We start from the raw sequence: 11,567 nt of genomic DNA, 5'->3' as shown, positions 1-11,567 counted from the left end.
AAAATTGAAGGAGAGGTAAAGCGCTTCCCTGACCAAAAAAAAAAAAAAAAAAAAAAAAAGCTAAAGGAGTTCATCACCATAAAACCAGTTTTACTAGAAATGTTAAAGGGATTGCTTTAAGAAAAAGGAGGGAGAGAACATAAATATAAATAATAAAGTGGCAATAACTATGTACCTATCAATAATTACTTTAAATTTAAATGGATTAAATGTTCCAATCAAAAGATAGAGTGATTGAATTGATAAGAAAACAAGACACATGCATATGATGTCTACAAGAGACCCACTTCAGATTGGAAACACACACACGAACTGAAAGTAAAGAGAGGAAAAAGATATTACATGCAAATGGGAAAAAAAGCTTGGGTAACAATACTTTTTTCTTTTAAATTAGTTTAAGTATATAGTACATTGGTTAGACAACTATATAGTTCATAAAAAAATATGGAATTCTTCACGAATTTGTGTGTCATCCTTGCGCGGGGGCCATGCTAATCTTCTCTGTGTCATTCCAATTTTATTATATGTACTACTGAAGTGAGCGCAGGGGTAACAATGTTTATACCAGACAAAATAGGTTTTAAAACAAAAGCTATAAGAAGAAGAGATCATCATTACATAATGAAAAAGGAATCAATCCAACAAGAGGATATAATTTTGGTAAACATTTATGCGCCCAACATAGGAGCACCAAAATATGCAAAACAAATATTGACGGACATAAAAAGAGACATCGACAGTCATACAGTAGGGGACTTTACACCCCATTGACACCAATGGACAGATCTTCCAGACAGAAAATCAATAAGAAAACAGCAGCCTTAAATGACACATTAGACCAGATGAATTTAATTGATACTTTTAAAGCATTTCAGCCCAGCCCAAAGCAGCAGAATATACATTCTTTTCAAGTGCACAGGGTACATTTTCCAAAATAGACCATATGTTAGGCCATAAAACCAATCTCAATAAATTTAAGAAGATTGAAATCATATCACGTATCTTCTCCAACCACGATGATATAAAACTAGAAATTAAATACAAGAACCCCCCACCCCCGCAAAACGCAAACACATGAAGCCTAATAACATGCTACTAAACAATGAATGGGTTAACAATAAGATCAAGAAAGAAATCAAAAGATACCTTGAGACAAATGAAAATGAAAACCTAATGACCCAAAATCTATAGGATAGAGCAAAAGCAGTCCTAAGAGGGAAATTCATAGTAACACAGGCCTACCGCAAGAAACAAGAATAGTCTCTAAGAAACAATCTAATCTTACACCTAAAGGAACTAAAGAAAAAGAACAAACGAAGCCCTAAGTGAGTAAAAGGCAGAAAATAATAAAGATCAGAGTGAAAATAAATGAAATAAAATCAAGAAAAACAATACAAAAGATCAATGAAACAAAGAGCTGGTTCTTTGAAAAGATAACATTGATAAACATGTAACCAGACTCATCAAGAAAAAGAGAGGACCCAAATAAATAAAATCAGAATTGAAAGATGTGACAACTGACACCCAGAAATACAAAGGATCATTTGAAAAAATACTACAATTATGCCAATAAATTGGATGATCTGGAAAAAATGAAAAAATTCCTAGAAATATGCAATCTTTGAAGACTGAATCAAGAAGAAACAAAAAATCTGAACTAATGAAATATTACCCGTAATCAAAAAACTCCCAACAAAACTCTGGACACAGAGAAAAAAATGGGATAGATGATAGAGGCTCTGTTCATCTCTCTGGCAACCAAATCAAAGTTGTGATGGAAACAAGGAGCAGCAGCAAGGAAAAATAGCCTAGGATCTAGAAAAACAAGCCATACAACTAGGAAGAAATCCGAGAAAGCACCCTGCAACAGCAGAAGGTAGGTCAAGGTGAGCACATAGGGCTATCCTATCTCGAGTGGCTGAGTGAGATGGAGGCTGTGGCCATGCCCGCGAGCGGATTTTCAGAGTGACAGACCTGCTTGCTCTGAGCATCAGTGCTGATTCGGCTGCTCACAGCGGGCACCAGGAACTTACAGGGGGACACTGAGTTGTCGGAGTGAGGGCTTAGGCGAGACTTGCTCTATATAGAAGTGCCATAGGTATCCATCGTTCTCTGTTGAGCCCTTCCCTCTCCCAGTGCATGGACACAGTGTGACCATAGCCGTGACATCATCAAACTGGATAACAGAGGTCGCTCCGCCCAGAGGATTCCCTGAAACCTTGTTTCCCCCAACTCGCAGCGCCACCCAAGCCACATCCAGGTGTATCCTCAGTGAGTCAGGTACTCCTTGCTGAGCAGCAACTAGACTCACACTGGAGGCAGCTGGCTTCCAATTCTGGTGTGGTCTTTTAAGGCAACTATAAGCACAGCATCTGTAGATTGCCTGCTGAATCTTAACAAGTGGCCCTGGAGGGGCAGAGGCTTGGGCTACGTTTGGCCTGCAGCTGAACCCCTCTCAGGATTGTGTCCCTGGACACCTACTTCACAAATCCACACTAATAAGACCAGGAGACTTAGGAGCTTTCTTTAGTACATAGAAGCGGACACAGAAAGGCCACCAAAATGGGAAGACAAAGAAGCAGAAACCATATGACAGAACAGAACAGAGATCCAGATAGAATGGAGTCAAGTAATCGAACAGATGCAGAGTTCAAAACACTGGTTATAAAGATGATCAATGAACTTTTGGGAAGTGTAGACAAATTCAGCAAAGAGATAAAAAACATAAAAATGGAAATGAGAACAAGTCTGAAATGAAGAACATTATCTGAGATGAGAAGTATATGAAATGGAAAAAACAAAGGAATAAACAAAGTGAATAAAGAAGAGGATCAAATATCTAGAGGACGGGAAAGCCAAGGACACTCAGTTAGAATGGCAAGAGATAAGATGCCAAGACTATAAAAATAATTTAAGGAGCATATGGGAAACTATTAAGGGTCCAAATATCCATCTGATCGGCGTAACTGAAGAAAATCAAGGTGTTGAACAGCTGTTTGAAGAAATAATGATGGAAAACTTCCCTAACCTGGTGAAAGAAATGGACATAAAACCCCAGGAAGCACAGAGAATTCCAAAAATCAGTGATCCAAAGAGGCCTACACCAAGACACATCATAATTAAAATGCCAAAGGTTAAATACAAAGAAAGAATATTAAAAGCAGCAAGAGAAAAACAGATAATTACTTATAAGGAAACACCCATAAGACTGGCAGCTGATTTCTCAAAAGAATCTATGCAGGTCAGAAAGGCTTGTCAACAAATATTTGACAGGACGAAGATCCAGGATCTATAATCAAGGATACTTTATCCAGCAAAGCTATCATTTAGAGTTGAAGGACAGATAACGATCTTCCCAGACAAAAATAAGCTAAAGAAATTTATCACCACCAAGCCAGTATTATAGGAAATGTTGGAGGGATTTCTTTAAGAAGAAAAAATACAAAAGACTCACTTCAGATTAAAAGACACACACAGATTAAAAGGAAGGAGATGAAAAAAGATATTGCTTTGATGGGTCTAGAAGGTATTTAAGTCAGACAGAGAAAGATAAACACTATATGATTTCACTTATATGCGGAATCTAAGGAATAAAAAGAACAAACTAATCAAAAACAGACTCACAAATACAGTTTACAATTTGGTAACAGAAAGAAGGGAGGGGAGTTTGGAGGGCTGGGAGAATGGGATGAAGGGTTAAAGAAGTACGAATTAGTAGCTGATGGATGGTCATGGGGATGGGGAGCATGGCATAAGGAATACAGTTAGCATTAATACGTTGGCTAGGTGGAGGATCAGGGGAGGGAGGGAGCAAATGGACGGATTGTTTTATGAACTATCTAGATGTCTAACTAATGTACCGTATACTTGAAACCAATTAAATAATTTTTAAAAAGCTCTGGAGAAGATAGTCACAGGTGAATTTTATCAAATATTCAGAAAATGATTATCACCTATCATTCTCAAACAATTTCAAAAAATCGAAGAGAAGGTTCCCAAGCTCATAATATGAGGCCACCATTACCCTGATTCCCGAACCAGACAAAGACACCACACACACACACAAAAAAAATTATAGGCCAATATCCCTGATGAACATAGCTGCAAAAATCCTCAACAAAATATTAGCAACCAGATTTAGCAATACATTAAAAAGATCATACGCCATGATCAAATGGGATTTGTTAATTTATTCAATACCCACAAATCAATTAATGTGATATACCACATAAACAAAATAGAGGATAGAAATTATATGATCATATTAATAGATGCAGAATAAGCATTTGACAAAATCCAGCATCCATTTATGATAAAAACTCTCAGCAAAGTGGGAATAGAGCAAACATAAAGAAGGCCATATATGACAAAGCCACAGCTAACATCATACACAATGGGGAAAAGCTAAAAGTGTTTTCCTTAAGATCAAAAACAAGACAAAGATGTCCACTTTCACCATTATCATTCAGCTTTGGAAGTCCCAGCTACAGCAATAATATTTTAATAACCATATATAATGCCAAGTGGGTACTCGACTTATCAGAGGATCACTTTGTAAATTATATAAATGCGTAAGCACATGCTGTATATCTGACAGTAATATAAAATTGTATTAAATGTCAACTGTAATTGAAATTAAAAAACCCCTTCTGTCCACCTATGAGCAGGATTGCTGTCTTTAAACTGTTTGCCTTTGTGCCTCCGCAGAATTTCTAAGTTGCTACACACTTTTTCAAAACTAAGCTCCTGAGTTTATTTGGATTTCACTTGTTTTGTCACTAATGCTCCCTTTTTGTTCTAGGATGCCGTGCAGGCTGTGACGACGCACGGCATCATCCCGTTGCCCTGGTAATGCTCTGTTTGTCATCTATACTCAGGAGAAACTGGGTGATGCCTGTCTGTATGTAAACTTGAGCAAATCGCTCCAGCCACTCTGTGCCTCAGGTTTCTCTGCTGTAAAAGGGGAAACACTATGTTGGGGGGACAATGGGGATTCCAGTGAGATCTTAACGTGAAGCCCTGGAAACTGTTACTACACATCTTTGTTTTTCATGTGGGACGTGCACTGGCTTCACCTGCATTATTCACAAGTGAGTTAAGCTTTGCAAATGTCTGCCTTTTAAAACATTACAAGGGATTGAAACCCTCTTCCCCCAGAATATGCAACTGCGTCTTTACCTGGACTCTGTGTATGATGAGATGAGAGACACCCTGGGAACCCACTTAGTTTTGCATTCACTTCCTTGAGGATGGGAGTGTTGGTCCAAGGGACACAATGGGTGGTGAATGCAGTTGGGGATGGGAAGCCTCCAAGCAAGAGTGTCCTCAGACAGAGACTGAAAGTCTCAGGGGATCCAGTGGGCGATGGGAATCTGCTCTTACTGCCGAGCCCTGTGAGGTGGCTGCCACTGTTTCTATGGGTGCAGAAGGTGCACGGATTGTTGACACCTGTCTGGCCAAGTGCGCAGCACCCTCTGCTGGAATGTTGACACTGAGGAGAGTGGGCTCCTGTGAGTGCCAAGAGATGCACGGCTGACCTGGGACCTATCCCCAAGAAAGGAGTTGGGTGGGTCTTAAGAGCCAAGAGGTCCAGGAGATGCTGAGCCTGGAGTCTCTCATCTCCTAGGACTGAAGACACAGGCCTGTCCTCCACTGGGAGTGTGGGGACAGTGACTCAGAAAGAGAGCAGAAAGGAGGGTGGGCCATAGAAGATACAAGATGGGGAGGGGATAGAGGAGGAGGGTGGGCTGTGGAAGACATAGAGGCTCCTCTATAAAAAGTGTGCAGAGCACACGTGTATCTCCTCTGGGCTTCCCTTATTCCAAGAAAGCTAGCCAGCATGCCGTCTTCTCCCCCTTCCAGGGCTGTGTCTTAGGAGGTGTGCAGCAGACACACACATGCACACACACACGCACCAGCTGTGGGCTGTGCCATGTGGGCTGAGCACCCCCTCTGGGGTTTTTCTTCATCACTGGGTACTATGGATTGAATGTTTTCCCTCAAATTCACATGTGAAAGCCCCAAGCCCCAATGTGACGTGTGAGGTGGTGGGACCTTTGGGAGGTGATTAAGGTTAGAAAGAGTCATGAGGGTGGCCTCCATGATGGAATCAGTGTCCTTATAAGGAGAGGAAGACCAGAGGTCTCTCTCTATCACATGAGGCCACAGTGAGAGGACACCGGCTGAGACCCAGGAAAGGGTGCTCAGCTGACACTGATCTGCCAGCACCTTCATCTTGGACTTGCATCCTTCAAAACTGTGAGCAATAAATGCTGTCGAAGCCCCAGTCTTCTTACAGTGGCCTGAGATGACCAAGACCTTGGGAGCACCCACCAGGAGACCAAGGAGAGGCCCTGGATCAGGCAGGTGCAGGGGGCCTGGGCCAAGGGGTGGGCAAGAAGGACAGGGGGTAGGTGTTGTAGGTGGCTCCAGGAGAGCTGCCCCCTCTCCTGTCCCCACGGCCTCTACTCAGAGATAAGTGTGGTCAGGGTGCCAGGCTATCCAGGGACATAGGTAGGCTTGGCCTGGCAGGGGCCTAACTGGGAGCTGGGTAGGGGGCTGCCCAGTGGGGCTTCTCCTAGGAAAAGGCCAGTCCCCTGCCTCTGGGGAACCTAGATCAAAAACAGGAGGCTCTCCCTGGAGTGGACCTCATCTGAGGGCAGAGCCAGGGCAGGATACAAGGGTGGCCTCTGCACCCCACCTGACCCTAGGGCCTTTCCATGGGCAGACCCCTGCCTTACTCCTGCCCTTAAGCCAGCATCAGGGCTCATGTCCTTGCCTGACACCCAGCTTGGCTCCCACATCCTCTGTGCCCCACTGTGTCAGTGAGGAAACTAAGGTTCTGACTACCCAATGTGACCATTATCTCAGTCAGTGGTACCCCCTGGATGATCCTGGGTCCCCTAGGAGTGGTCCCTGCTCTCCTGGGCTCCCTCTCAGCCTGCACTCCAAACGCTGATTGAGGAGGGGTCCTGACCAGCCAGGGGCTGTGTCAGGCCCACATCATCAGGGGTCTCCTCCTTTCCCCCAGCCACCCTGAGCCTCTGCCCTTTGCCTCCCTGAAACCCAATCAGGGCAGTGACAGCCAGGCTATTTTGGAACTGGGCTGGGCTGCCTGGCCCGTGGTGGGGGCAGGGTGGGGGCGGGCCAGCCTTCTCCAGCTGACAGCGTTTGCCTGTCCTCTGTCCCTGTCCAGTCTGAGGACCGGCAGGAGTGTGGAGGACAGGCTGCTGGCCGGAGCTGTGTCGGTCCTGGGCCCTCAGAGGGAGGTGAAACCGGGTGGCCCCTGTCCCACCGTCTGAGCCCTTGGCCTAGGCATCCGCCACCCCAAGTTCTCCTGTAGAGACAGGTGAGGAGGCAGAGTGGGCAAGCGTAGGGGCCATCCTATGTGCCACCCCTCCCTCTAGGGTGGCTTGGCTGAAGGTCATGGCTCTAAGGGACTGAGGGGCTTAGGGTGGGGTTCCAGGCAGGCTGTGCTGCTCTCTGGTTGGGGCCCTGGATTCCAGCTCCTGCCCCATGGTGATCTGAGCTGGGCCCTCATGCAGGAAGGGAGCAGCCAGGCTGGGAGGCTGGAGCTGTGCCTCCCCAATTCCCCCACCCCCCAACCTCTGCTCCACAGTAGACTGGGGGTCCAGCCAGCCCTGCCCCCAGCTCTGCTGAGATGGATGCCCGCTGACAGCTGGGGCTATTTTGGGCCTGTTGGCTCAGTGAAGGGGACAGCCAGAGGGGCAGTGACACCTGACTCCAGGAAAGAATTTCCCGTGGAGTGCGGGAAGTGGGGCCGGGGGTCTGGGGGCAAAGATCCAGGAGCTGTCCTTGGAGTCTTTTCTGGAAGGGTGTGGGGGCAGCAGGGTGGGGGCGGGTTTCTGCTGTTGGGCTAGAGCCACTTCCCACCCCAGCTCATCCAGAACGTGGTCCAGGGCCACGCAGACCCAGACCCGAGAGTGGCCAAGTGCTGCAGAAGCAAGTGGATGGGGGGCATGCAGTGCGGGGTAGGAATGACCCCAGGTGAGGTCTCAGCCCTGGAATGAGACTCCAGTGCCCAGCAGAGGGTCCACAGGAAGCTGCCTTCCCAGGAGGGCATCTAAGGGAGGAGGGGCCTCCTGGGAGGCTGGGGCTGAGGTCATAGCTGGGTCCCCCTCCTGAGGCCTGTTCCTGCCAATATGTCAAGGAGAGGAAGAGGCTGCTGCAGGTATCCCTGTGCCTAGAGGTGGGCTTTCATGGTCCCTTCCCCCGCACAGCCTGAATGAAGGAGGATCCAGAGTCCTTGGGCACGTGCTTAGGGTGCCTGGCCCTGCTGACTGATGGGGACGCCTGCCTGGCAGGGCTGCCGTGGGGCTCTGAGGCTGTTATGACTCGGTGAGCCTCCTCTGACCCCATGGAGTCAGCTGCATCAGGGTAGGGAGCGTAGGCCTTGGACTGGGAGCAGGGCGTTGGTACAGTCCCCTATAGCCTGAGAGGATCTCGGAGTCTCTGCTCACCCTTGCCAGGCCGGGGGCAGCCTGTGCACCATCAAGGGCTGGGGCAGCCTCCTCTTAAGCACGAGCAGAGATGGGAGCTCCCTTCCAGTCTCTGTCCTTTTGGCCCCCAGAGGCTCAGGCTGTGGCAGTCTCCCCACAACATGCTTGCTCATGAGCTCGGAGCAGCTTCTCTGGCACCCGCTCTGGGTGTGTTGGTGGGGAGGATGCATGTCCTATCTTGGGGAAACCACATGCTGACTATATGATTGGGGAGTTCACTGCTCTCAGGTCCCTGGTGTCTAAGTAATCCTTTCACAGAGGGATATTATGGCCCAGGGGGGTGTCCATGGAGGCAGGGCTTGGATGGCCACCCGCTCAGGTCCTCCCAGGCCTGCCCAGCCCAGCTAGGCCATGGGGTGGGGGAAGTGGCTGGCGAGATGGGGGATAGAGGTGCTGACTGCACAGTGAGTCAGCAGGCTGGTCTGGGCTCAGCCTCCTCCAGGGGGATTAAGGGGGATTAGGTCCTGAATCACAGCAGAGGACCCAGGAACATCACCCCAGTCCTGGGGCGGAGGGAGTTAAGGAACTTGGGGTCAGCCAGGGGCCTAGTGAGGCCCATTGTGCTTGTTGTTCTTACAGAAGCCCGGGGTAGGCAGGGGCCCGTCTTGCTTCACCCACCTGTGCTGGGAACAGCTAGGGATCGCCTGGGGTGGGCAGAGATCAGAGTCACTTGGGGCCTTCAGTCCAGCTGCTGGAACCACAGAGTGACCAGGCTACCAGCAGCCCCCCTGGTTAGGTCCAGCTAGTGGGCCTAGCTGTTCTCAGCCTGGATGTCCCTGGCTCTTCCTGGGGAATTCTCCACTGTCCTCTGCAAGCACACTGCTGAATGTGCAAGCTCCAAAGGGATGACAGGCGCTCACGGCCAGGGGCCAGCCAGCCCTGTGAACTGGGGCTTGGGTTTTAGGAGGAGCTTGCCTGGCTGCAGGGTTTCCATACCATCCTTGCTCACTGATGAGCACAACCTCCCAGGGGTTGAAAGAGTGGAGGGCCCCAGGAGAGGTAAGGTGAGCCCCAACCCAGGGGGGACACCACAGATCTGCCTGGCTGGTGGGGGAAGAGGCAGGCACTGCAGTGTGATGCTGCAAGGGAGGAGGGCACACAGGCTGCTGGTGCGGTGCTCTGGGACAGGTGTTCAGCTGGACCTGGAGTCAGGGCTGCGGGACTGAAGCTGGGGGTAGGGAGGAGAAGTTCGTCCATTAGGAGAACCAGTTTTGGGGTGGAGCCAGAACACAAATGTCCAGAAAGGGGCAAATCTGCACTTCTGGACTACGATGCCTTCTGACATTGCCTGCGGGGGTAGGGTTGGGGGAGGGGTGGGACTGAGATGGGGATGGCATGTGCAGACATCCACCTGGGTTAACCTGGGTTCTCCAGATGGCACTAGATGGATGAGGTGGACAAGTGGGGACAAAAGTGGCTGGTTCAGAGCTCATTCCCACTATGACCTTCCCCATCCACCTCACAGGTCCCCCTGGCCGCACCCACCACCATGGATCACTCTTCATTCAGCGGCGCACCCCGCTTCCTGACCAGGCCTAAGGCCTTTGTGGTGTCGGTGGGCAAGGATGCCACGCTGAGCTGCCAGATCGTGGGCAATCCCACGCCGCAGGTGAGCTGGGAGAAGGATCGGCAGCCGGTGGAGGCGGGCGCTCGCTTCCGCCTGGCCCAGGACGGCGACCTATACTGCCTCACCATCCTGGACCTGGCACTTGGTGACAGCGGACAGTACGTGTGCCGCGCACGCAACGCCATCGGCGAAGCCTTCGCGGCCGTGGGCCTGCAGGTGAACGCTGAGGCCGCGTGCGCGGAGCAGGCACCCCACTTCTTGCTGCGGCCCACGTCTATCCGCGTACACGAGGGAGCTGAGGCCACTTTCCGCTGCCGCGTGCGCGGCTCGCCGCCCATGGCCGTGAGCTGGGCCAAGGACGGGCGGCGCCTGGGCTCGCCAGACGGCCCCCGAGTGAGCGTGGAGGCCAGCGGTGAGGCGAGCGCACTGCGCATCCAGGCTGCGCGGCCGCGCGACGGCGGTACCTACACGGTGCGCGCCGAGAACCCGCTGGGCAGCGCCAGCGCAGCCGCCGCGCTCACGGTGGACACTGATGCTGACGCGGCAGGCCCACCTGGGACTTCCACCGCAGCGCTGCTGGCGCACCTGCAGCGGCGGCGCGAAGCCATGCGAGTGGAGGGCGCCCCCGCCTCGCCGCCTGGCACCGGCACGCGCACCTGCACCGTGACTGAAGGCAAGCACGCACGCCTCAGCTGCTACGTGACTGGCGAGCCCAAGCCCGAGACCGTGTGGAAGAAGGACGGGCAGCTGGTGGTCGAGGGTCGGCGGCACGTGGTGTACGAGGACGCGCAGGAGAACTTTGTACTTAAGATCCTCTTCTGCAAGCAGTCGGACCGCGGCCTCTATACCTGCACGGCGTCCAACCTTGTGGGCCAGACCTATAGCTCGGTGCTGGTCGTCGTGCGAGGTGAGCGTGGGCGCTAAGCACCCCTGCCGCGTCACTGTGGATGAGCGCAGGCCAGGCTCTTCCCATCTCTCGCGTCTTGTTTGTTGCATGGCGGATGCGGAGTTGGAGGTCCTGGCGGCTCTGGTCCTTCCCTGCCCGCAAAATGCGGGGGCGGCATGGGATGATCCTTAGTCTGTCCTCTGTCTTTGTGAGTCACACGAGTAAAGAAGAAAGTTCTTTGTACTAGCATTCTCCTGGGAGACAGTCAGGGTGCCCGGTGGCCCTCCCTCTCCCTCGGCTGCTAAGAGGGTCTCCCTGGCCAGAAAAGAAGAAGGGCAGGAGCGAGCACAGTGCAGCCTGAGGTGGCTCTGAGCCAGTTTGCAGGCTCCCGTACGGGACTGGGGCTCCCTGGGGCACTGGGGACACGTGTGGGCAGGTTTTGTTGGGAGGCCCGTTTATTCTTTGCTCCTAACACCGGCCTCTCGATGTGCTGGGAGTCCCGCTTCCGCCTTCTTACACGTCTCACCCGCTGTAGGATCTCGGACAGGGTGCGTCAACTTTCGCACGAGTGCCCTAGTTTCCTCATTTTTGCGGG

General features: G+C 50.7%; 1 protein-coding gene and 1 non-coding gene across 2 annotated transcripts in view; one reads left to right on the top strand and one right to left on the bottom strand.

Annotated features, from left to right (window-relative positions):
• Positions 1 to 438: 438 nt before the first annotated feature.
• Positions 439 to 545, bottom strand: LOC111746705. The gene has a single exon (XR_002783228.1). It is a non-coding gene; the product is annotated as a U6 spliceosomal RNA (small nuclear RNA).
• Positions 546 to 10,008: 9,463 nt separating this feature from the next.
• OBSCN (obscurin, cytoskeletal calmodulin and titin-interacting RhoGEF) overlaps positions 10,009 to 11,567 on the top strand; it is a 141,327-nt gene continuing 139,768 nt past the window's right edge. Inside the window, 1 exon segment of the mRNA XM_023537737.1 lies at positions 10,009 to 10,993. Within this exon segment, the coding sequence (XP_023393505.1) occupies positions 10,009 to 10,993 (985 nt within the window).

Source organism: Pteropus vampyrus, unplaced genomic scaffold (assembly GCF_000151845.1).
Source record: "Pteropus vampyrus isolate Shadow unplaced genomic scaffold, Pvam_2.0 Scaffold197, whole genome shotgun sequence".
Taxonomy (NCBI): Eukaryota; Metazoa; Chordata; class Mammalia; order Chiroptera; family Pteropodidae; genus Pteropus; species Pteropus vampyrus.
Note: the sequence above shows the minus strand (reverse complement) of the source record. Positions and strands in the feature narration are given on the sequence as shown.